At 34.7% G+C, this 22,748-nt stretch overlaps 4 protein-coding genes across 5 annotated transcripts; 1 reads left to right on the top strand and 3 right to left on the bottom strand.

Annotated features, from left to right (window-relative positions):
- Nucleotides 1-658: 658 nt before the first annotated feature.
- LOC140979867 (vacuolar protein sorting-associated protein 32 homolog 1-like) lies at nucleotides 659-4,338 on the bottom strand. The gene is made up of 8 exons (XM_073445478.1): nucleotides 4,141-4,338; nucleotides 3,833-3,973; nucleotides 2,771-2,870; nucleotides 2,485-2,570; nucleotides 2,297-2,388; nucleotides 1,717-1,831; nucleotides 1,455-1,638; nucleotides 659-1,010 (listed from the first exon to the last, which is right to left on the bottom strand). Exons 2-7 carry the CDS (start codon nucleotides 3,902-3,904, stop codon nucleotides 1,459-1,461), a joined length of 645 nt encoding a protein of 214 aa, XP_073301579.1. The 5' UTR covers nucleotides 3,905-3,973; nucleotides 4,141-4,338; the 3' UTR covers nucleotides 659-1,010; nucleotides 1,455-1,458.
- Nucleotides 4,339-4,957: 619 nt separating this feature from the next.
- LOC140979866 (exosome complex exonuclease rrp6) lies at nucleotides 4,958-10,434 on the bottom strand. Its single transcript, XM_073445477.1, has 10 exons — nucleotides 10,209-10,434; nucleotides 8,835-9,010; nucleotides 7,855-7,986; nucleotides 7,715-7,765; nucleotides 7,151-7,247; nucleotides 6,453-6,499; nucleotides 6,086-6,302; nucleotides 5,799-5,928; nucleotides 5,509-5,551; nucleotides 4,958-5,337 (listed from the first exon to the last, which is right to left on the bottom strand). The coding sequence occupies exons 1-10, from the start codon at nucleotides 10,252-10,254 to the stop codon at nucleotides 5,260-5,262; spliced, it is 1,017 nt and encodes a 338-aa protein (XP_073301578.1). The 5' UTR covers nucleotides 10,255-10,434; the 3' UTR covers nucleotides 4,958-5,259.
- Nucleotides 10,435-11,787: 1,353 nt separating this feature from the next.
- On the bottom strand, nucleotides 11,788-15,799 carry LOC140979865 (protein HEADING DATE 3B-like). 2 transcript variants are annotated; one of them, XM_073445475.1, is made up of 5 exons: nucleotides 15,632-15,799; nucleotides 15,026-15,281; nucleotides 13,535-14,220; nucleotides 13,012-13,063; nucleotides 11,788-12,902 (listed from the first exon to the last, which is right to left on the bottom strand). In XM_073445475.1, exons 2-5 carry the CDS (start codon nucleotides 15,206-15,208, stop codon nucleotides 12,015-12,017), a joined length of 1,809 nt encoding a protein of 602 aa, XP_073301576.1. In that variant the 5' UTR covers nucleotides 15,209-15,281; nucleotides 15,632-15,799; the 3' UTR covers nucleotides 11,788-12,014. The 2 variants fall into 2 exon arrangements, with proteins under 2 accessions (XP_073301576.1, XP_073301577.1); XM_073445476.1 differs by having other exon boundaries at nucleotides 15,026-15,208.
- Nucleotides 15,800-19,498: 3,699 nt separating this feature from the next.
- Nucleotides 19,499-22,748, top strand: LOC140979864 (glycosyltransferase BC10-like). Its single transcript, XM_073445474.1, has 2 exons — nucleotides 19,499-20,901; nucleotides 21,861-22,748. Exons 1-2 carry the CDS (start codon nucleotides 20,404-20,406, stop codon nucleotides 22,497-22,499), a joined length of 1,137 nt encoding a protein of 378 aa, XP_073301575.1. The 5' UTR covers nucleotides 19,499-20,403; the 3' UTR covers nucleotides 22,500-22,748.

Here is a 22,748-nt window from a genome sequence, read left to right as displayed (position 1 = left end):
CAAATGTATAGGAATTTGGTATAAAAATATTTATTGATAAATAAAATTTATGTTCGATTTATTTTGAGAAAAAATAAAACTACCGATGTATGTATCAAGTTATGCCCAAGTTCGTAATTTTGAATTTTAAAATAATGTAAATTTAAATTAAAATACAATACAATAATAAAAAAATTATGGGAAATAATTAAAAGTTTAGACATTAACAATAGTTCTGTTGGGATGTGTGACATTGGTGGAAGAAAAGAAATTAAAAATAAATGATATGGAAAATTATTTCTGGAAAAAAAAAAAAGCAAACAAGGCAAAACTTTTAGAAGATGAAACATTCCTTGGAACAGAACCAAATCTTGACAAGGGAAGTATGATACTGGAATAAAGCAAAATAAGATGGATTGCTTTTCAAGGGGATAGGATAATATCTCGCCCACGCATCTTGGCTCTACGTTACATGGGTAATCATAATCAGAAAGATGGAAGTAAGTCAACCTTTTCAAATGATTTATTCTTCATAGAAAAGTTAATGTCGTGTCTTTTAAACGTAAATTCCCACCAAAATATATGAAATTGTCTATACAATCCATCGCTGCAAGCCTATTTGAAGTACAAAGATGGACGCAAACATAAAAAATGCAAAGTAAACATTACAACATTCGTGTATTAAAACCCCAATACTATAGCATTTAGAGACAAAATCTTTCCCAACAGTTCAGTAAACGAATGGCCTTACATGCATTTTCCAGATAAGTGGATCTCAGCAAAAGGCTAAAATTAACACACATCATACACATTTAATCGTCAAACAGTTGTGGGTGCTAGAAAACATTCATCATCTGCTAAACCACAAAGGCTGAATAGAAATTATTTAAAGTCATCCATACATACAGGTATAAATCTCAGCACTGGTGAATGCACCTCTGTAAAATTCATCAAAGGATGGCGGTGGCAGCTGTAGCAATGATCTCAAGATGCAGTAGAACCCATGATAACATTCGAACTTTGTTACTGAACTGCAAGACGGGGGCTGAATTAGCCATTATCAAGGGTGTGAGGTAGGCTCGTACATGCATGAGCCCCAGAGCTCAAATTTCACAAACATTTGGAGAGGAAATCATAATTGCTTGTTAATAGAAAACCCTATATGTTGCACATACAACAACTATCAAACCATGCCAAGCAACTACCAAAATCTAGGAACAAGTTCAGTTGACATCAGATTCTGTACACGCCATCTAAACATAATTGCAAAGTTTTTTCCAGTTACAGTTAAATTTATTAAAGCCCTGTTCGAATTTTAACAATAAACTTTTTCATTGCAAATGTTTATCACAGATTAGATTCTCCCAGATACAACAGTTTCATCAAATGCAAGTCAATGAACTAACAAATTTACAATTTGTCAACGTGCAATTAACAAACATGCTATGCAACTAATATTACAGGTCAGGGGATACCTCCTCAAAGGGCCATCTCCCTCTGCAATTCAGCAAGTTCATCATCTTCATCTTCATCCTTCTTTGCCGGTTGCCTACCGGCAGGCACTCGAACAGGAACAGCAGGAGCTGTTGTTGCAGGTTGCAGAAGCTGTTCCTCTAGTTCAGCTCCTTCAAGTTCTTCAAGCTCAGCCTCCAACTCGTCCTACGGAAGGAAATAGAGCAAAGTATAATCTTCAAAAGAAGAAGAGAAAACAAGCAGCTGTCAGAACCAACAGCTTACCTCATCAAAATCTGCTGCTGCACCAAGTGGTGCAGACAGCGCTTCCTGGATTTGTTTCATATTTTCGGTCTGCTCATTGATCTCATCCATCGTTTTGTCCACATCATCAATATTGCTACATCACAAAAGCCAGTTGAAAATATGAGGTAAGAAAATTTTAGTACACGGGATTAATGTGGTTGTGTGTCAACATGCGGAGCAGTCTGTAATTTGCTTTCCTTAAGATTTGACAAACTACATTCTCTTCTTAAACAAAACCACACATAATTTAAATACATTGAAGAGCATTTACTCTAGAGTAGCCATAAAAGGTTCACTCTTGCTCGATTACTTAGATCCACAATACATAAATGTGTGATGTGAAGCAATTTCAAGATATATAATTCTTTCTCCGAGGTTTTATTTTCTAACTAAAAAATGACTTTATCTTTGATGTTCTTTGTCTTTTTAATTTAACTTCACTGTTGCGAGACGCATAGATGGGTTGTCTGTCAACTCTTCACAACCTTCTTCTTTCTAACTTCATAATTACAAAGCCATATCAATGAATCTCTTTTAAATTGGGGGAAATGCAACTTACGTAGCCTTCTGCATAGCTTTCATTGCAGCTGCTCCAGTTCTCAAAGCATCAACAGTTTCTGTAGTAGCTTTGGCCCCCTCGAGCATTATCATCTGGGACCGACGTAGAGACACGTACTTAAAAGGACCAGACAGAAAACAAAACTATTTCAACAGGAAAACTAAGTGGTTAATGTTTCTCCAAATCACCTGATCATGAATTCGCAACTGGAAATTTCCAAGTTGTTCGATTTGCTGTTCATAGAGCCTTTTCCTCTTTAAACATTGTATTGCAGCTAAAACATTACAATATAAGAACATTAAAAGCACGCTGTAATTCTTAAATTACAAAGCACATAACACATTGAGTTGCTCATGGCAAACAACCACTGCCATATGGCAGGGCAATGAAAGAGATGCAAAATTTGTTTAGGTTTAAGATTCTAAAATACTGAACAAGCGAGTAAAATAATTTCTCACAAGCACCATATCGTACCCCTTTTATTTTTAGCTTTGGTAAGCTCCTTCGCCTTTTCCACTTCTGCCGCTGCCTTCTTCAGGAGAACTTTCTCCTTTTTCTCTAGCATCTCAAGAGTCTGCATACCATGCCATGCAAGGGAATAAAAGGAAAAATGCATAAGAAGGGATCCTTACTTCACTTGCTCTAGAATCGAAAACAACTTCTGCAGTTGCAAAAACACAAAAATCACAATGTTTTCATTCTTCCTCTTCATGCCAAAACTCAAATATTGAAAATGAAAATTTTGAAAGTGGACTGTCAAGAATGCTTTAGTTTCGACCAAGGACATTTCTTTTATTTGCCATCATATATACTTGGTTTCTGCATGACATCGCACTAAACATGGTCATGTGACTCAAACTACCACTAGGAATAGATTAGGCATAAGCATGTAAACTTCAAAATCTAAGCCTAAGATAGGAACCCAAGGTCTGGGTCTCCTCTATCTCCATATATTCACCAGAGTCATTTAACTAATAAAGTATGTGGAACATGTGAAAAATGGAAAAGGATAAAGAAAATCCCTTAAACCAACTACTTAATTAGAAGTTTTAACACATGATAACAAACATCGTTTAAGAACACACATTGACTGAACAATAAGTATATAAACATAGCATTCTCTTAAACCAGAGATAATATTTAGAGTTTTAAACCACAAACCATAAGGAGTGGATTTCCAAATGAGGTCAGCTGAAGTTGAATATATTCATTCACAGATGTCTTTTCTAATTCAAATGACAATTTTCTTTGTACGACAAAAAATAAAAATCAAAGCATACCACTATACCAGCGTAGACTAACCGATACCAGATACAAATACAAATTATTCATCAGTGTATCGAAAAAGTTTCCAAATTAACACATGCTCTTAATTCTCACTTAAGAAATTTAGAACTCAATAAAGCTTTAAACAGTCAAGGCAGCACAAATGCACAATAAGGAAATACAAAAACTTTAAAATTATATTCATTATAACAAAAAAATTCAAAACAAAAATAAGAGAGATTCCAAAATGATCAAAGACCAAACTTTTACCTCATTTAACTTGTCAAGCGTTGCCAGAGCATTTGCCTCTTGCTTAGGCTTTCCGAAAATTCGCGTAAACATCGTCGATTATTTTACTTCAAAAACAAAGTATGTTTCGGAAAACTAAAAACAAATCGAAGGAACCAAACCCTGCAACCACATGAGAAACAGCGTAAATTTTATCATAGATAACACTAACAAATAAAATCAACCTGATTCTCCAAATTCACAAATTGCATCCAAAACCAAAAAATAACAATAATTATTATCAATATCAAAATTAAAATAACCAAGGGTGTAATTAAATTATCACTAACCTGTAGTTTGACCCGATGATAAGAATCGTCCGGAGCTATTTGATATTGTTCTTGTGGATATTTCGTAGATCAATTAGCGTTTAAGAAAATTTGCGGAAAAAGTCGTCGTTATCGAGACTTTGTACGAGCTAGATCGTTTGGGAAGGAAGTGTTGCGTCACAGGCTGTGATTCAGTAATTGTCACGGACGAATAGCATTTAGAGAGAGAGAGAGAGATTTTTCTGGCTATTTCCAGTTTGTTTACGACTTTACATTTATTTCAATATATATATATATATATATTTTTTCATGGATAAAAAGTAATACTCTTAGCATAAAAAGTAATACTTTTTCAAAGATAATCCAAATAAAAATCCGTCTCACAAAATACGACCCGTGAGACCGTCTCACACAAGTTTTTGCCTTGTAACATAAGTATTACCGTATCGATGATAGGTCAGAAAAATGACAAATACAAAGATTACATATTAAAATTAAAATTTTGATAATATTATCAAAATCACAACGAAATAAATATATAAAAATTATATTAATATGATTTTGATTTTTTTATGTACATAGATTTCTTCAAATCAATTATAAAAATAAGTTGTCTACTGATTTGTACTTTTTTAGCATTTTTTACGAGACATGTATATCGCATTTATCAAGAAGTTTTTTTTGCATAACATCATCTCTATGATTCACAAAACTTGTCAAACGCACAAAATATCAACATATTGTTGGCTGATTATGTCTATAATACACGAATTCTGCATAATTTACATTTGTATCATAGTATATACCATTATGCATTCCATGACGTTCAAAACGTACCAGGCAAATACTCAAGGTGCCATACACCGGAACCGATTTATGGGAGAATCGAATAACAAGCAAGGACTATTAGTTTCGCCACCCGAAGGGATTCCACATTCACCACATCTAGTTCAGATAATTTATGTAAAATCTCCCTCAGTTTATGTTGAAAATATAACTTCAGTTTTGCCCCAGTTTTCGTAAGCCTCAAGCTTAACAACTACTTTTTATTTATGTATAAGGGTGTATGCGACTTGAGTACATGCCCACTGATCCATCTTCCTGGTGCCGTCGCAAAGTATCTTGACAAATTGCAGCTTTCTAGTATATATCCAGCATTCTTCCCCTTATCATGGCTAGCGCTTTCCTAACCTGCTTTACTGGCCCAATTATGAAAACCTGCACATTTAAATGAACATTGTATTTCTACTGTAGACTATCTTAGTTTCAAAGGAAAAGACCATTTCAAACTCTGAGACAAAGATTATAAACTCAGACATAATAATGGGAGGCGATAGTTTTCTATGCTGGTAAGTGACAGTATTCACCAGATTCAAATGATGGACTAACCTTGTCCGGAGGACCTTTATCACCTCCAAGAAATATTTCAGCGCTGCAAATTTAATAATTCCATATTTGTTAGAACAAGTTGAAAGCATGCCCAAAATTCACAATAAGAAAAAACCCAAAGGGTTTGCCATTTGCCGATATGATAAAATTAAACAAAACCGACATCTTACCTATCATGCATATAGATAACTATGGTTCAAGTAGGTCAGGAATATTTATAAATTGAATTGGCTAGTGCGGAAACAACAAAATGCCGACCAAAACTCATGGTACAAGGCAATAAGACATACTTGCATGATTCCTTTATTGACAAGATATTAACTCCTCGTCTCCCAATAACACACCCCATTTTCCCTGGGGGAACATCAAGAACTGAGAGGATTTCTTGCTCTGGAGCATGCCTATCAGCAATAAGATTATCTGAAACGATGAAAAGAAATAACAGCACCTAAAGTTAGAATCTAGATGATACGCAACACCAGTTTTAACAGGTTACTTATAGTTTGAGACAATACTGTTCATGAGCGTGAACATATTTATAGAAGCATGAATAAAATGGGATACAAGGGAATAATACCTGGAAGTGGAGGCAGAGCTGGCCAGTCAGCATAATTATTATCACTAATGCAGAAACATCTGCAATAAAGTGCACCACGGACCGCAAGATACCACAGTGATCTCTGATTCAATTTCTCCAACATCTTATGATAGATGAGTAAAAGAAAGCGGACATCATCTGCAGCAGCACGGACCATTTGTTTAGACAATGGTCTGTATGTCCAAAAGTTGGGATCCTGGAGCCAAAAAAATTGAGTACCTAAAAAATTCATGTAATTTGCGGGTGGTTGAAATTTTAAGCCGCTTTATCTACATTACACACCTAAATGTGAACATATTTTTAATAAAACCTGACACAAAAAGCTCGAGGAGAAACCAAGACTAACCTGCCTTAAAAGAACGCGAACCTCTTCCTTCTCATCATAGGATATTCCTGTCACAAAATCTTTAGAGTCAAAGGATATCCTAGCACAAAGAAGCATGACTTTAACAAAACATAGTAAATTGAAGGCCCTCTCATACAGAAGAGTATCAGAAAATAGTACATGAACAAACTAGTAACAATGTCTTGTGAAACACAAACATTACAAACAGCACCCAGAATACAGCACGCAAAGTTAAACATACAATGCAGAAGTATTGTCGACACGTGTAATAATTTGTTGGATAAAGTTTCAGCAACGGAGAAAGTTAGCAAGCTTGGATTGTTAGGTAAATGAGGCAAAGTATGAAGTTGCATCAGGAAGCTTATTGGTTTTTCATCATATTTGTTTCCCTTCTTGTCATGTCCAGTATAATGATTATTTAAGCCGAAGAATAAGAAATTGCTAAACAAATTTGACATTAATAAATAATGTCAACTCAAGAGTTGAACATGCATAGAGAATCATCAATGAAGAAAGTTGATAACTTGCAATTGAGATGATATGCCAATCAAGTGACAATGAGATGCATAACCATTCCAGGGATAAGAATCCAAAACCCATTTTAACCAACAAAATGCTTAAACAAATTTCAGCACAGGTGAACCACACAATCCAAAATCATAACAAGTCAAGATTGAAATGCAAAAGAGATTAATTACCACAATAACTAGGGTCAGCAAGGAGGCCAACAAATGATATGTAGTCATCTGGGACTCTTTTGTGCCCTTCTTGCTCCTTAATCAAAGAATAAGCAATCTGCTCAAGAAAAATGTAAATATGCTTGTTAAATGTCTCATATCGACTGTATTAAGTCCTTGAAAATTGTATATATAAACTTGGACAATCTTCCCCTTAAGCTAAATTTTAGGGTTAAGGTATGTCCAAGTCTCAATCTTAACATGTATTATAACCAAAGCCCACCGTTATGTGTTGGACTGCCCTAATGGGCCACCCACTAATATCTTGTATATTTCAAGCTCCATATGTTTATTTCTGGACGTGAGGGGTGAGTTAAATGACTCACATCAGTTATATTAAGTTCCTGAGAGTTGTATATATCAACTTGGACAATCCACCACCTTGAACTAACTTTTTGAGTTGAGTTAGGTCTAAGTATCAATCTTCATAATGCTTAAGTGATACAATAATAAAACTCACATCAAAGGCGACACACAACTTTAGTTGATTGTCTCCAAAACAGAAGAATTAAAGAAAATACCAACCTGGGTATCAACAACATTATTTAGCTGAATGCCAAACTGAAAGAACAGTGCCTGTGACATACAAAGCAACCAGAAAAATCAATCATTGAAGTTTTTCAGAAATATTAAGCATGAAGTGGAGAGGGCTGTCAACAAGAGACCTCGCTGTCTCGTTTGCAATCATGAATAACTTTGGTGACATAACTGGACTCAAGTGCAGGCTTGCAGGCTTTCACAAGTGTCTCTCCACCCTCAATGGCATCAACCAAATATATAGCATCTGAAAATGCAAGCTACAAAATATAACGCTCATGAGTTGAAAGCACTTAAAGACATTAGTTAATCAATGAATTTAGACATAGTGTGTTACGTCAAAATGAATGTGGTGTCCCACAGAGATTGCAAATTTGTGCAAAAAGAAATAGATTTAAGCTGTACTCCTTTCCTACCTTAGAAAGAAAGCCATAATAATCAAGCAACAAAGTAGCTACGGTCTATAGCCAAGTGTGACACGCCCTTCTTTAAGCACAGAAATCAGTCATTGAAAAACACTCCATGAAAATTCCTTGTCATGTTACGGGAATGAAAATCATTAAGGGAACAAAACAAATGGGGTGACTTGTGGGTATTATGGCCAACCCTTCAAGGAATATGTTGGTCAGTCATCAGTGTGGCTAGAAAGAAATCGAAGAATTTTTTAAAATACGGAAGACAACAATGACGAATGCTGAGATAAAATCAAGATCAAAGTTGCTATGTGGATTGGCCCTCATGATGACTTTAAGAACGTATCGATATCAGATATATTGAGAGAATGTGCTTATGTGTATCATTGATAGAGCATTGATATTATGTAGCTTCTGTTGAAAGTGGACCACTAGTCCACTGATTGTAATTAACTCTTATTATATTGTTAATAGAATATCGTTTCTTATAAATAAAAAAAAAATTCTCACAGAAGCTTCTAGTTCAATAAAACAACTGCCCTCCTTCCAATATTAGTACTATGCCAGTGTGTATGTGTACAAAACTGAATATGAGATCTCTGTTAATCGAACAGTTGAAACCATCCCTTGATATTCAGAAAATCTGCAGTATTCTTGCAAAATATAACATAATGTGGGGATGAAAAGTGAAATACCTGCATAATACAAAGAGTCCCATTTCGACAAAGATCAACCCCTTCACAATCAAAGCCTATGACCAGTTGCCTCTCACTTGAAGGCTGCAAAAATTCTGCAGGAAGTTGAGATGCACAGGTGACCACATGGATAGAAAGAGTAGACAAGTCTGATTCATTATTGATGGGCTTGTCACCTGCAAAAGTCATACACAAGAGACCTTTAAAATGAAAAATGTACGTATTTTTCACTCAGGTGAATGCAAGAATTTCTAGCTTTTAAAAAATGACAATTTTCACAAAAAACATGTAAGATCTCAATTGAAACATCGTGAACGGCAACATTCCTACCTCCTTCAAGCTTGCCAACTATACTTCTGAACTATGTGAACTTGTTTCACGCAGTTAAATTGCTTCTCATTTGTATGTACATATTTCAGATTAAATGTAATCACGATCTCTCTGAATGACCTTAAAATATAATGATTTTAAGCTTTGAACCCACAAAGCAAATACATCCACACACCAAGAAATTGAAATCAGACTTCCCCTTGCCCCCATGTACCAAACTTTTAAATAAACAGATGACCTATCCAACTTTGTACCTCATTAACCATCAACTAACTTAAACTTAAAGACCAATGCACACAGTTTTGCTTTCGTCGAGTGGAAATCATCCAAGAATCAACCACAAGCCATCTGGTTGAAATTCTGTTGTCTCTCTTTAGTTGGGAGAATTCATGGGTTTCCATCCCAATTGTTGCACCTCCTCAACCAGTAAAAAACAGCAAAAAATTATTCCAAAGATCTATCAACTATTTTTTTTATGAGATCAAGAATCTATCAACTTCAATCTGCTGTCATGCCATTTGTTTATTTAACACATACACAACCTGCCAAACAGACGAGCTTATAATTTCGCATAAATACACGAAACCGCTTCCTATCCACTATCTTTTTCAAAGTAAAAACCACCTCACATTCACAATAAAACTGCAGTAACAAAAATGTAATTAATAGGATTTTTTAGCAATTTATGGACCAACCAAAGGAAAAGGAAGGAAACAAATTTGAAACTATACCCCTAGGATTATATCATCACAGTTTTCTCTCTTTTCATCCACCAAAGCCCCAACAAAAGACCCAAAAATTAAGAAACATTAATCAAAACAACAAATTAACCGTAACCACAACATTCGTGGGCAGTAAATAATTCCAAGAATTAATTAAACTACAAAGAATCGTTTAATATCAAAGCAAATGCCAAAGAAATTTAACCAGCGAGTCTATTTCTTGATTCTTGGAAACTTGCCCAGCACCAAATGGAAATCAAATTAAAGGCAATCAAAATTGAGACAGCCCAAACAAATGAGAAGGGCGCTACACGGAAATTACCAGGGTCCGGAGGCACAGGAATGTGAGTCTCACGAGGGGACGACATGTCAGAAACTTTTGAAATTTCTTTGGACGTCAACGTCAATTTATACACACAAGAAAGCTGCTTTCATCTGTGGTTTCTTTTCGTCCGATTTATGCTATTCGGTGTAAAGTTGCTACACCGGGATGGCTTTTGATATAGCGGTAATTTTTTCGTCTTAATTGTTAGATCGTCGAAATTTAGTTTCACTCGGATTATGGATTATATATTTAAAATTATGACTTAACGCAATCTTACCAATTTCAAAAAATCAAGTAATAATTACATTTTGGCAAAATTCTATCCCTGTCCTTTAATTATAGAGAGTTTAAAATTTTAAGCCTACATTTATTCAAGTAGTCAATTGAATCATATACATTGTTACGAGTATTTATTTTGTGAGTCAGTATATCTATAATCATGAGACGAATCGACACGAGTCATATCTACAGTGAAAACTAATATTCATGACATAAAAGTAATGTTTTTTCAAGATTCAGATCGGAGATTCGTCTCATAAATTTTTTCTGTGACACGGTCTCATCAAAGTTTTTGTTTATTGTTATTAGCAAAATCGATGATATATATTGTTTGATGTGCAATAATTGTCTCTGTTAGGATAATGATCAATATGTGGCACTTGAGTTGATTACAATTTAAACTATTTGAGTTATACTATTATCACAAACATTAGTTTTTGATAAAACGACAAACACTCATATTGATATCAGATTCAATGTTAGAATTCTTATAGAGGGTAAAGATTGTAGTTATTGAGAAAGTTATTGTTAGGTTGCAATAATTGTCAATAATCAAAGGGTGACCGATACACAATGCTTGATATGTGGTACGATTTAAAATATTTGAATTATACTTTTACCACCAATTATAAATTTTGATAATACGACAAACATCGATCTTACGTGACTATCAAATTTTCTAGCCTTTTGTTATACTCGAATTAATATATTCAATCAATCCGGGCAAAATTGTTTGGTCTTAGGTAAAGTTTAATAAATCAAGCAATCGTATATCAAATATTTATTTCTTAACGTCAATGTATGAATTCATTTTATTAGAGATACATCGACCCATTTAGAAGTCCACGTGAGTTTGTTTACTGGGACAAGATAGTACCCGTTCCATTGTCTCCGAGTTAGGTTCTGTCCTCGAATCGTCTGTTGATCCGTTGGAGTTTAGGGTTTCAGACTTTGAGGAAGATATATCAATCAAACAATTAACCAATTATTATTTTAAAAGGATGAACACATTATAATAGTTGATTGACACCGAAAAATATGTGCGAGTATTACATTATTGATGTGATGTTATCACGAGCTGCATAAGCTATTGGTTAGATGTAAGAAAGGTATTTTATGATTTTGTTTTAACTATACTTCTTATTAGAATTGTGTGCCTTTGCTACAAGGAAAAACTGAATGAAACACACTAGAAGTAACCTAACTTCAAAATATTTACGAAGAAATCATAATTAGAAAAGACAGATTACAACGAAAACTAGAGAACACAAAAGAACTGAGGAAAAAAGGCCAGCCAGAACAAAAATTAAAAGATGGATTACAAAAATAATACCTCACCTTCAGTTATCTAATGTAACAACATATAGATTACAGAAAACTTCTTCAGTCATAATTCATCCATTACATCTGTAGAGATTCATCTTTATAAGATAAAGTTCAGTTAATAAAATAACAGGCAGAACAACTGAAAAACTCTAATTCCAAACACCCAGATGGTGTGAATCAGGCAGGAAATGACAAGGCCTACAATGAATCATGGTGTTTTCTCTCTTCTTGAATGGACCGAAAAATTCTAGCAACAGATTCAGTCGCAGATCCTGCCTTGTGAGGAACAACCTTAATCACCCGAGGGAGACTGGGGGGGCATTCAGGTTCGGTTGGAGACGTGGGAAAAAGTCGAAGCACGCTTGTTTTATCCAAGACACTGCCTGACCCACTACTCTTCACTCTTTCAGTTGGACTGCTTGCTGTGCTACCTTGTACTTCAATATCCTCGGGTAACTGCAAGTTTTCCCGGCCCGGCACAGAATTGTTCCTCTGGCTGGACAGATTGGCTAACTGGAATTGCCCTGGTATAGACGGCTGATTCACTTGTTCAACGGAAGAACTGGATAAAGAAGTTGTACTCATGACAGGCATCCCGAAAGCTGGAAAGTAGGGGTGAGAACTGGGGGATTGAAAAGATGGTAATTGGTACTGTGCGTGTATAGCAGGAACTCCATATGCTGGAGTCATGAAATTATTGCTAGGAATCGCTGGACCCACATAGCCAGGGCCAGGATATGGTTTGTATACCAGTCCTTCGGAAGGGGACATAACAGGAACCAACCATTGTGGGCCATGTGGTTGATTAAAAGACCATGGTCTAGCTTGATTGCAAGTAATTCTGTAGTTTGGAGGCAACACATTGTTTTGAACAGAAGATAAATACGATTTCGCGATAGAATTTTCAGCTGAACCTTCTTCAGTGACAGGCTTTTTCGAGTCACCTTTTGGATTGGAAACACTGGGAAGAGCTTTATTGGGACAATCCAAGGGAACTTTATTTTCTGTCAAAGCCTTCACAGGTTTGCTTATACGGACAACATCCTCTAGCAAAAAATGCGGCAATGTGGCGATAGATTTCTGGACCTGATAAAAAGTTAATACGTAAAGCTTTATCATTCATTAAACCAAATTAAATCACAAGAAAGGTCACAAATATATAATATTAATCTTGAAACCAGTTGACAACTCTAACCTTCATTAATCTATGCAATTCAAATACTTGATCAGCAAACACCCTTTGTTGACTGCATTAACATAACCAAAGAGCGGAAAATTGGTTAGGCTTGGCAGAAAAAATAATAAAGCATTGAGCCCATTAGCACAATGTAGTCCTTGCAATGAAGGAAATCAAAATGGAAACTTTGAAGAGTATCGTTTTGCCTTTACATTTTATGAATTTCTCCACACACACACACACACACACACACATAGAGAGAGTTCTGATATGTTGTTCAACTATTGTCCAAGTGACACTCAACATTAGATGTAGTGAAGCATATCAAAATTGTACATCCCGTGCCCACCAATGAGGTAAGCCTCGCCTATTGGTGTACACACACACACACTTTGAAGAACATCTTTTTGCCTTTACATTTTATGAATTTTCTCCATATATATATAGGCGTCACTGCCAACTAGAATTCCAGTGAAGTCAGCAAAGTAGCATCCATTTCAGTAAAATGTGAAAATCTCATCCAAAATGTATAACAACTTACTTGACAATTGCCCGCCTGGCTTTCCAAAACCGTTTCTGACCAATTATGCCAACGACATCATCCGGTGTTATCTCCAGTCCGGCTATAGTATCAGTAATGTAAGTTTCAGACATAGTGTTAACCCTTGGCTGATCTTTATTAGGTTTTGAGCCATAACTAATATCTCTAGTCATAACAGAAGAAATTCTTTTATTCATGGTGGATATATGCTCGCCACATACTTCAGAATCATGCATATCGCTAACAGGTTGAAACTCGGGGCAGACATCTAATTGCACACTACCATCACTCTTCGATCTTTCAATACCATCTAGTGAGCTAACTATTGTTTTTTGACATAGAGATGAAGAATTTGAGATAGCTTTATCCGGATCAGCCACCAGCTCTCTCAATTTCTCTTTGTTTTGAATGCTGTCTTTTCGGAACTTGAACAAGGGATCGAGGTGAGAAAAGTTGGAGGGGGGTGGTTTTTCCGCAATAAAAACATTTGTAGATTTACCATGTTCTACACTTGATTTGGAGTGTATGAAAATGGGAACTCTAAAGTCATCATCATCCGATTCCTTTCTTTGATCAACTAGTGTCAACGGAGTACTGGAATCAGAAAATTGCTTGTACTGTTTCTCAGATCGATGCCTTGGCAGCAGCTGCCGAGAAACAAAAATACCCTTTTCATTTCCACCACCCTGCAAAAACAAGTTGGCATCAACAAAAATCAAGTTGCAAAAATGACATTCACGTAAATCTTAGTGAGTGGCCCTTTATTAAGCAACAAAAGCACAATCCAAGTTTCAATTTTCGAGCGTATCTTACATTCCTTGAACTGAACATCCACCGTTAGAGAATGGTCAAGAAAAGAAACACGATAATTATAAAATACTTTTCGATTGTTCAAAACAGAACCAATGCCACAGTTAATACAATCTTACAAGACGTGTCCAGGCTCAAGGTGCGGCGAGACTCAACCCTCAAGCCGGGATGCAAGTCAAGGTTCAGGACTTAAATCATGGGCGTGCATTCACAGTTAAACACGAGCTTCGGTATGCTTTAAAGGCTCGAGCCCCTCTTTAGACGCGCCTTAAATGTAGGTATGGTAAATCCGGGGGAAAATGCAAGGTAAGGGTGATCTTTGTTTGCTTATAAACTAACAAATATTTGCTATGTTTTCGTGTGAGAGTTAAAATAAAATATTTCAATGCGATGTAATGATTTTCAAAGTTAGGATATATTATCCCTATGGCACTTCAGTCTGAAAAGATGCAGGCAACATCTTTTACCTTTGACTTAGGCTCGATTCTCCTATGTGTACACCATAAATGCCTCGTCTCTAGTAACTACGACCAAGACTAATCAATCACTAGCAAGACTAAAAACTATTCAACACCAATTGATCAGAAATTCTACAGGAGCGCTGATTCCTAATATGCAAGAACTACAATATAAAATATTACGAAGTGAAATACAAACAAAATGAAGAAGTTTCCAATTTACCTGGCTCGAAGATGACACCAAATCCACTGTCCCAGTAAATCTTTGTGAAGGGATGCTCAGCTGCTCGTAAAGGGCCATCTTGTTTCTAGGTGGTGCTCTTGGCCCTCGCTTCTCAATCTCATTAACATGAAGCCTTGGAAACATAGGCCCCATCGTCTTTTCCTCATCTTTGCCTCTTTTCATCTTCAATGTTCACAATACAACACTTTTATAGAACTAAATATACTCGAATTTCCAAATACCAGCTAGATATTAACTGTTTCACATACATTAAAAGAACCAAAAGTCATGAATACCAAGATTACATCTTCTTTCCAATCATCAAAGAGACAATCTACCCAGGTAAGCAAATCTAACTAGGTCAAACCTAATCCGGAACCAATCCACTAGTTAAGCACCCAAATAGTGCTTCCCCTCATAACAAATGACGAAAAGCGGACAACCAAATAGCACAGAAATATAACATATCCACCCAAAAATGATTATTCTCTCTTTCTTGCAAAAAGAAACAAAAAAATAAGTAGATTTCCTAGCAACACCGAAACAAGAACATATGACGAACAATTTCTACCATCAACGCGAAGAAAACCTGATAAAAACAAATACCTTTCACCAACAGAAAGAAATCCAATCCAGAAGTTATTAAAAGGGAAATCAAAATGGATTCGAGAATTGGGGGATAAAAGGTGGGCACAGATTCTTTCGGGGAAGAGATAAATGTCAAGTGTGTGAAATGGGTAAGGAGCAAAAGTTCAGGAAATTGTGGTCCCAAGATTTGGATAGATCAAACCTAGAAGCTCCTAAAGATATATAGAATCGTATCAATCAAAATCCATAAAAGTAAATATTAGTTATTAGGATATTTATATTAATATTCCAACAATAAAAATAACATTAAATTTTTAATTTGATTCAATTTATTAAAAAATATTATATTTTATATTTAAAATATTTTTATTTTTATTTTAAATATAAATCGAAATCTATCTCATAAAAATAGATGAAATCATCTTATAAGAGACATGTTCTTCTAGTATCAAAAATTTAATATTAGCTTGGTAACGACAAAATATTATTTTTTAATTATATTTATGCTCGTTATATTTTATGATAAGTCACGTTAATTAACTAAATTATTAGTTTATTTATTATAAATTAATTAGTTATTTGGTTACAATACAAATTAGTAGTTAATTGCAACTATTGATCTAGTACTTATATTACACAAGTATATTTCAATATTAATAAACTATTTTTCATGTACATGATTACATGATTATAGTGGCTTGAGATAATTATAGTTTAAGCCTATAAATTATAATATAAGGGGCGGTTTTTTAAAATATCATTTTGTTTTTAAAAAATAAAAATAAAAGTAGTGATAATAATTTTCTAGTAATATAATTCAGATCATTTTAATTACTATTAAAGTTTTGCATTTTTCAAAGAATGATTTGAACAAAATTAATATTTTTCAAGACTCTGGATCTGTCTCACAAAATTGACATGTGATATGATCTCGAGTTTTTGTGTCAGAAGAAATATATATTTTTAATATAGTTTGGAACCACGTATCTTAAATTGGAAGTGATTAGTTGTGGTGGATAATTCTCAATTAATAAAACTTAATTAGTTACTTATTATTAAATGATTTCGCTTTCAAGAATAATTTTCTGAATAAATCCAAACATACAAAGGTTTCACAAATCGTATGCTGCTAAATTGGCCTGGGCCTCTTTTGAATTGTTTGGGCCCTGTAGAGCTTCTTGGGCCACCGTAACATTGTAAAAAATGATTCTGAATACGAATTATATCTTTTCATTTTATTTTAAATTTTGAAAATATAACACGTGCCTCTTAATTCCCGAATAAAAAAACATTTATAAAATTTAGGGAGAATTAATAAATCAAGTAAAACAAAGTTATAGTGCGTCGAATCAAACAAAATAATATTTATCATAATTTTACAAAAATAAAATTTCAATCGTAATTTTATAACTTCCATATGAAAATTATTTTCAGTGATAAATTAAAATCTTATATTTCCACCATCAAAATCGGGATCTTTATCGACTCGTTCTCCATGAAACTTACTCGATTGAATTTAGATGCGATTTTCGAACAAATGTTTTCATCGGATTTGTACATGGAGTAATATCGATTAATGAGATACTACAATGAAGTAAAGATATATTCTGAGAGTTGATAACGAGTTCGAACATTTTGTGAATCTAATCCAGAGCTTCGTTATTATTTTTATGTAACATTGATTGGACGCACGTATGAATGATCGAATATAGAAAATCTAATCGTGGCACAATGTGGAGGTCGAATTATTGGGTAATACGATGAGAGTTTATGTCAATGTATTTGGGAAAAAAGGTGGAGACAAAAAATCATATATTTCCATTTTAAACAAAAAAAAAATTGCTTAATTTAATATTATGTTTTTGAATTTTTAAATAATATTTTTCACAAATTGCTACGAGTATAGACTTTAGTTGGCACCATCCGCCAATGAAAGCTATTTTTTAAAAATAAATAATAATAAAAATAAAGTCAAATGAAGTAGGACACCCTTGTCCAAAGGGGTTGTTGGGAACTTGGCATGTCATCGTTTGGCTACCATTACATTAATATGGCTAGAAAAGTACTACTTCGAGGTTCATAAAANATTATTATTATCTAGAAGGTGACCAGATAAATTCTTTGACAAACCCAAAATATTATGAAACTAAAAATAAAAGAATAAGACAGGAAATTCCCGGCCAATTAAATAACGAATTTTCATTATTAAGAATGATTTTATTAAAAATAATTAATAACTGAATTTGACATTTTTGTAAATAACATCTCAAATTTATATATTCTTGAGTATCGGCAAAAATTTGTGTGAGACGGTCTCACGTGTCGTAGTTTGTGAGACGAATCTCTTATTTGGGTCATCCGTGAAAAATATTACTTTTTATGTTAAGAGTATTTCTTTTTATTGTGGATATCGATAGGGTTGACCCGTCTCACAGATAAAGATTCATGAGACCGTCTCACAAGAGACATACTATAAAATAAGAACATGATATAAATATTTTTATTGTATTTAAGTGAACTTTGTGCTCGTGAAAAAATTTATATTTTGGTTAATTAATGCATTATTTCATCTATCTTTTTACTAACTAATTTCTAGAACTTTTGTTTATATTAATTATTGAGTGGGTCTCATGTGAGACCGTCTCACGGAGCTTAATCTGTGAGACGAGTCAACCCTACCCATATTCACAATAAAAAGTAATACTCTTAGCATAAAAAGTAAAACTTTTTCATGGATGACCCAAATAAGAGATCCGTCTCATAAATACGACCCGTTAGATTGTCTCGCACAAATTTTTACCTTAATTATTCTACCCCAATACTTTCATACAATTACCATTTTGAATCTATTCATATTTGATTAGATGCAAATATTATTGTCAGCAACGTGATTCACTCGGTCAACGTATTTTATCAAAATATTTTTAAAAATTTGTTATTATTATTAGATGGCGGTATAACCTACAACCACTATCATTAGATGTGTATCGAGCAAATTTCCGACTAATACAACAATAAATTATATTAATCAGATAAATAGAACTATCAAACGGAGATTCCCCTCGCCTTGAACCTCAACTTGGCTGGTCAGAGGTTCCAACCGGGGCCAACTTGCAAAAAATAACAAAAAATTGGATTTTTTTTGTAGAACAAATCATACATAAATTATTATAAATAATATAAATCTTTCAAAAATGTATCAATCAATAGATATACATAAATCATTATTAATGATATAAATGTTTCAAAATTCATCCATCACATAAAATTTATAAATAACATATATTTCGGATTTCATCAAATATAATAAAAATTATAAATAATATATCATTCAAAACTCATCAATCATATATAAATCATATAAATAATGTAATAATTTTTTAAAAAAAAACCGTCGGGTCAGCCTGCCTTCAAACAGAGAACTAAAACAGTAACCCAACTAGCATATTTTTAATGGTGGGACGAGCTGGTCAACCAAACCATTCATTTTAATGTCTTTAACTATATTAAGTTCGTCCGAAAATGAATAAAATTACTTATTTTTATATACATACAATTCTGACATTGTGGGTATATACTATATAGTATAATAAATAAAAGAGTAAGTATCTTGTGAGACGGTCTTATGAATTTTTATCTGTGAGACAGGTCAATCCTACCGATATTCACAATAAAAATAATACTCTTAACATAAAAGTAAAATTTTTTCATGAATGATCCAAATAAGATATCTGTTTCACAAAATACGACTCCTGAGATCGTCCTACACAAATTTTTATCTAAATTTAAAAATAGCATTTAAATACTTTTGTTTCCCCTAAATAAGAATAAATCGTTTGCAGAGTACGTAATCTATTAAATATTTATAGTAAAAGTATTTCCCCAATTCTAGCACCCACGGCGGATCCCCTTTTTAAGCACGCGAGTATCTTAAGTAAAACACAATCTTTAGAGCCATCTTCCCAAAATTCCTCTGGATTCTTCACCCACGTATATTTTTTCACGTCACGACTTTTGTTCTCATTTTTCACCGAAGATTTTTGTCTAGTAATTATCGGTTCTTTGATTTATTCTCTCCAGCAATTTCATCCGGACGTTTAGTTTGGCGTGTTTTTAGCGAGGGAGACTGAATCAAGGAAATCAGATTATTGGTTTGTCCAATTACAGTGAAAACTGCAGATTTGCGGGTTTTGATTGCCTCGAATCTGGTTCCGCGATGTTATGTCCGACAACTTTTGTCTTACCGTGTTCATCTTTTTTTAAAATTATGGTAGTGACCTTGACGGGTCACTCGTTTCTTTAGTTAATGTATGGTACGTCTTTATAGCTTTTTATGAGTTGAAAGGTTTCTAATAGTTGGCCATTTCTTTCTTCGCACTACAAGGTAACGACTTTGAGTACCCAATAGCTTCCCCTGCCTTGCTGCCTAGGAAAGATCACGCTTTGGTTTTATACGTTATTTGGTAAATTTCTATTTTTACTTGGATCTATTTGATCTGGGAGTTACAAAAAAAAGTATGGGTTTTAGTTTTTATATGTGAAAAGTTTCTCAATTTTGGGATTTTTCTTGGTGCTATCCATTGAACAGATTGATTTACATTGGAGAGCAGAGATAGGCGGATTGAATCATTCTAGGTATATGTGAATTGCCTCTTATTCAGGAACTGGGCTTAGATTTTTTTGGGTTAAGTTTCTTCCTTTGAAGGGTTTTGATAAGCTGGGATTGGAATTCTCAAGGGAATTTATTTGGTGTAGATTGTTCTCTAAGTTGGATTAGAGATATTACATACATGGAAGAAGGTAAGGATCCTAATGTCGTGAACCGGGTAGGCCATTCTAGGGTTTTGCCACACAGATTGCTTCGATTGCTTGTACCTTTTCTTGTTCTGTGTTTTACATTCTCTGTAGTTAGTATCTACATGATTAGATATTTTGGAGCTTATAATACAGAGGCTATTTCGAGGCCTAGATTGGTGCCCTGCCCTGAAGAAGGGACAAATTTAGACAATTGGATCAAGCCGCCTTCTGATGCAATGCACGGAATGAGTGACAAGGAGTTGTTTTGGAGAGCATCATTGGTACCACGAGTCAAGAAATATCCATTTGAAAGGGTTCCAAAGATTGCGTTCATGTTCTTGACTAAAGGGCCATTGCCATTATTTCCTCTTTGGGAGAGGTTTTTCAAGGGGCATGAGGGGCTGTATTCCATCTATATTCATTCCCTACCGACTTTTAAGGCTGATTTCCCTTCATCATCCGTGTTTTATGCGAGGCAAATACCGAGTCAGGTATGTGTAGTGCCATTTTTTTTATGTTGACTTGAACGTTCTTTCATTTGTTAGCATCATAACTGATTTTATCGTAGTTAGAGGACACCATTTACTTAAGTCCTTGCCGGATGTGGGACTTTTTTGCTGCTGGTCTCCAATGTTTGCTCTGTCCACGATAGGGATACCCATTTTTTCTTGAGTAACCTCAGTTGGACAAGCTTGTTTTGTGATAATCTTGTGAAGTAGTTTATTCAGTGTCCTATTGTTAGTTAGTTGTAAATGTATATGGTATTGGATTTCGGTAAATCTTTAGGCTCCTTTGTATCATCTCCCCTTTTTATGGTAAACCTTTTTACTTGGGTAATAGTTGGGGTGAATCAAGCTGTGCAGGCGCCAGGCAGCCAGTTACATGTGATTATCTGTATCTCTCCTTGCTTATTTATGCAGTATGTTGATGGAATATTCTCAGCAGATGTTCTACCAAATAACATATTGTGTCAAGACATAGCGTTCAATTAAATATTGTGCAATCTGTTTTATTACTTTTAAATCTTGGGTTAGAGCCTTGGGAAGAATATGTTTCTTTGTTACTTCAAATAGGTGATAGGCATGTCTTTAGAGACTGTAGGAGCACATAGGCATCCTTTACAGAATGTAAGACTACATGCTTGCCGGTAATCCAGAAGTTGTAACCAATTATCATGAATAATCTGGTCTTTTAATCTATACCAATTTAAGCCCCATTTCTCGATTGCTGTACCACATCTATAAATATACAGTCTACACCGAACAACTTGAGCATTGATGCTACCAACATAGGGCACAGCATGTAAAAGGCTTTCTATTCGAGCACGCTGCCCAAACTTCAAGGAGAAGAATGAAAGCCCTTAATATTATGGCCATAACGCACGATATGTACTTGGTTTTGGTTTAATTTTATCGAGCTCCTTATGATGCATGAATTCTCTGTGTTTCAGGTCTCGGAATGGGGAAAGATGAGTATGTGTGATGCCGAGAGAAGACTTCTTGCTAATGCCTTACTTGACATTTCCAATGAACGATTCGTCCTGCTCTCTGAATCTTGCATCCCCCTTTACAATTTCACAACAATCTACAACTACTTAACAAGGTCCAAATATAGTTTCATCGGTGCATTTGATGACCACGGGCCATATGGGAGAGGACGATACAGCTACAACATGTTACCAGAGGTTAACATTACCCAATGGCGCAAAGGATCTCAATGGTTTGAACTCAACCGAAAACTGGCTCTCTTTGTCATCGAGGACACAAAATTCTACCCAAAATTTTCGGAGTTCTGCAAACCACACTGCTACGTTGATGAACATTATTTTCCGACCATGTTGACAATTCGTGTGCCAAATCTCTTGGCAAACCGAAGCATAACTTGGGTAGACTGGTCAAGGGGTGGGGCCCATCCAGCGACATTTGGCAGCACAGATATCACGGAGGAATTCATGAAGAGGGTTCTTGAAGGGATGGAGTGCTCATACAATGATAATTGCTCTTCAGTATGTCATCTTTTTGCAAGAAAGTTCTCACCAAGTGCATTGGAACCATTATTCCTGTTGGCACCAAAGTTCTTGGGATTTTGACATGGAAAACGGTACAGTGCAGTTAGGATCATACAGCGCCTGCATTTTGAGCTTCTTCTAGTTGTATAGGATATAGAGCCCTAATCGTAGTTTGTCCTCAAGATCTTGCGAATATAGATATTGCACATATGTCCTTTGACATGTTTAAATTGCATAAACACCAGTTGGTCTGCTTCGTCCTAGTAGCTTTGTTACGTCTGTCGAATAATGATTTGATTTTATATACATAATTGAAGAAACTTCAGAGTA

This window comes from Primulina huaijiensis, chromosome 6 (genome assembly GCF_012295235.1).
Source record: "Primulina huaijiensis isolate GDHJ02 chromosome 6, ASM1229523v2, whole genome shotgun sequence".
NCBI lineage: Eukaryota > Viridiplantae > Streptophyta > Magnoliopsida > Lamiales > Gesneriaceae > Primulina > Primulina huaijiensis.
The sequence above is the reverse complement of the archived record's forward strand: the minus strand, read 5'-3'. Positions and strand labels throughout refer to the sequence as shown.

Coding starts and splice junctions, on each gene's coding strand:
- LOC140979867 (XM_073445478.1), bottom strand. CDS start 3,904: ATGTTTACGCGAATTTTCGGAAAGCCTAAGCAAGAGGCAAATGCTCTG. Junction 1,832..2,296: donor AAAGCTATGCAGAAGGCTAC/GTAAGTTGCATT, acceptor TTTGTGATGTAG/CAATATTGATGATGTGGACA. Junction 1,639..1,716: donor CAGCAGCAGATTTTGATGAG/GTAAGCTGTTGG, acceptor TTCCTTCCGTAG/GACGAGTTGGAGGCTGAGCT.
- LOC140979866 (XM_073445477.1), bottom strand. CDS start 10,254: ATGTCGTCCCCTCGTGAGACTCACATTCCTGTGCCTCCGGACCCTG. Junction 7,248..7,714: donor ATAATGTTGTTGATACCCAG/GTTGGTATTTTC, acceptor TTTCTTGAGCAG/ATTGCTTATTCTTTGATTAA. Junction 5,338..5,508: donor ATAAAGGTCCTCCGGACAAG/GTTAGTCCATCA, acceptor TTAAATGTGCAG/GTTTTCATAATTGGGCCAGT.
- LOC140979865 (XM_073445475.1), bottom strand. CDS start 15,208: ATGAAAAGAGGCAAAGATGAGGAAAAGACGATGGGGCCTATGTTTCCA. Junction 14,221..15,025: donor TGGTGTCATCTTCGAGCCAG/GTAAATTGGAAA, acceptor TTGTTTTTGCAG/GGTGGTGGAAATGAAAAGGG. Junction 13,064..13,534: donor GCCAGGCGGGCAATTGTCAA/GTAAGTTGTTAT, acceptor ATGTTAATGCAG/TCAACAAAGGGTGTTTGCTG.
- LOC140979864 (XM_073445474.1), top strand. CDS start 20,404: ATGGAAGAAGGTAAGGATCCTAATGTCGTGAACCGGGTAGGCCATTCT. Junction 20,902..21,860: donor CGAGGCAAATACCGAGTCAG/GTATGTGTAGTG, acceptor TCTGTGTTTCAG/GTCTCGGAATGGGGAAAGAT.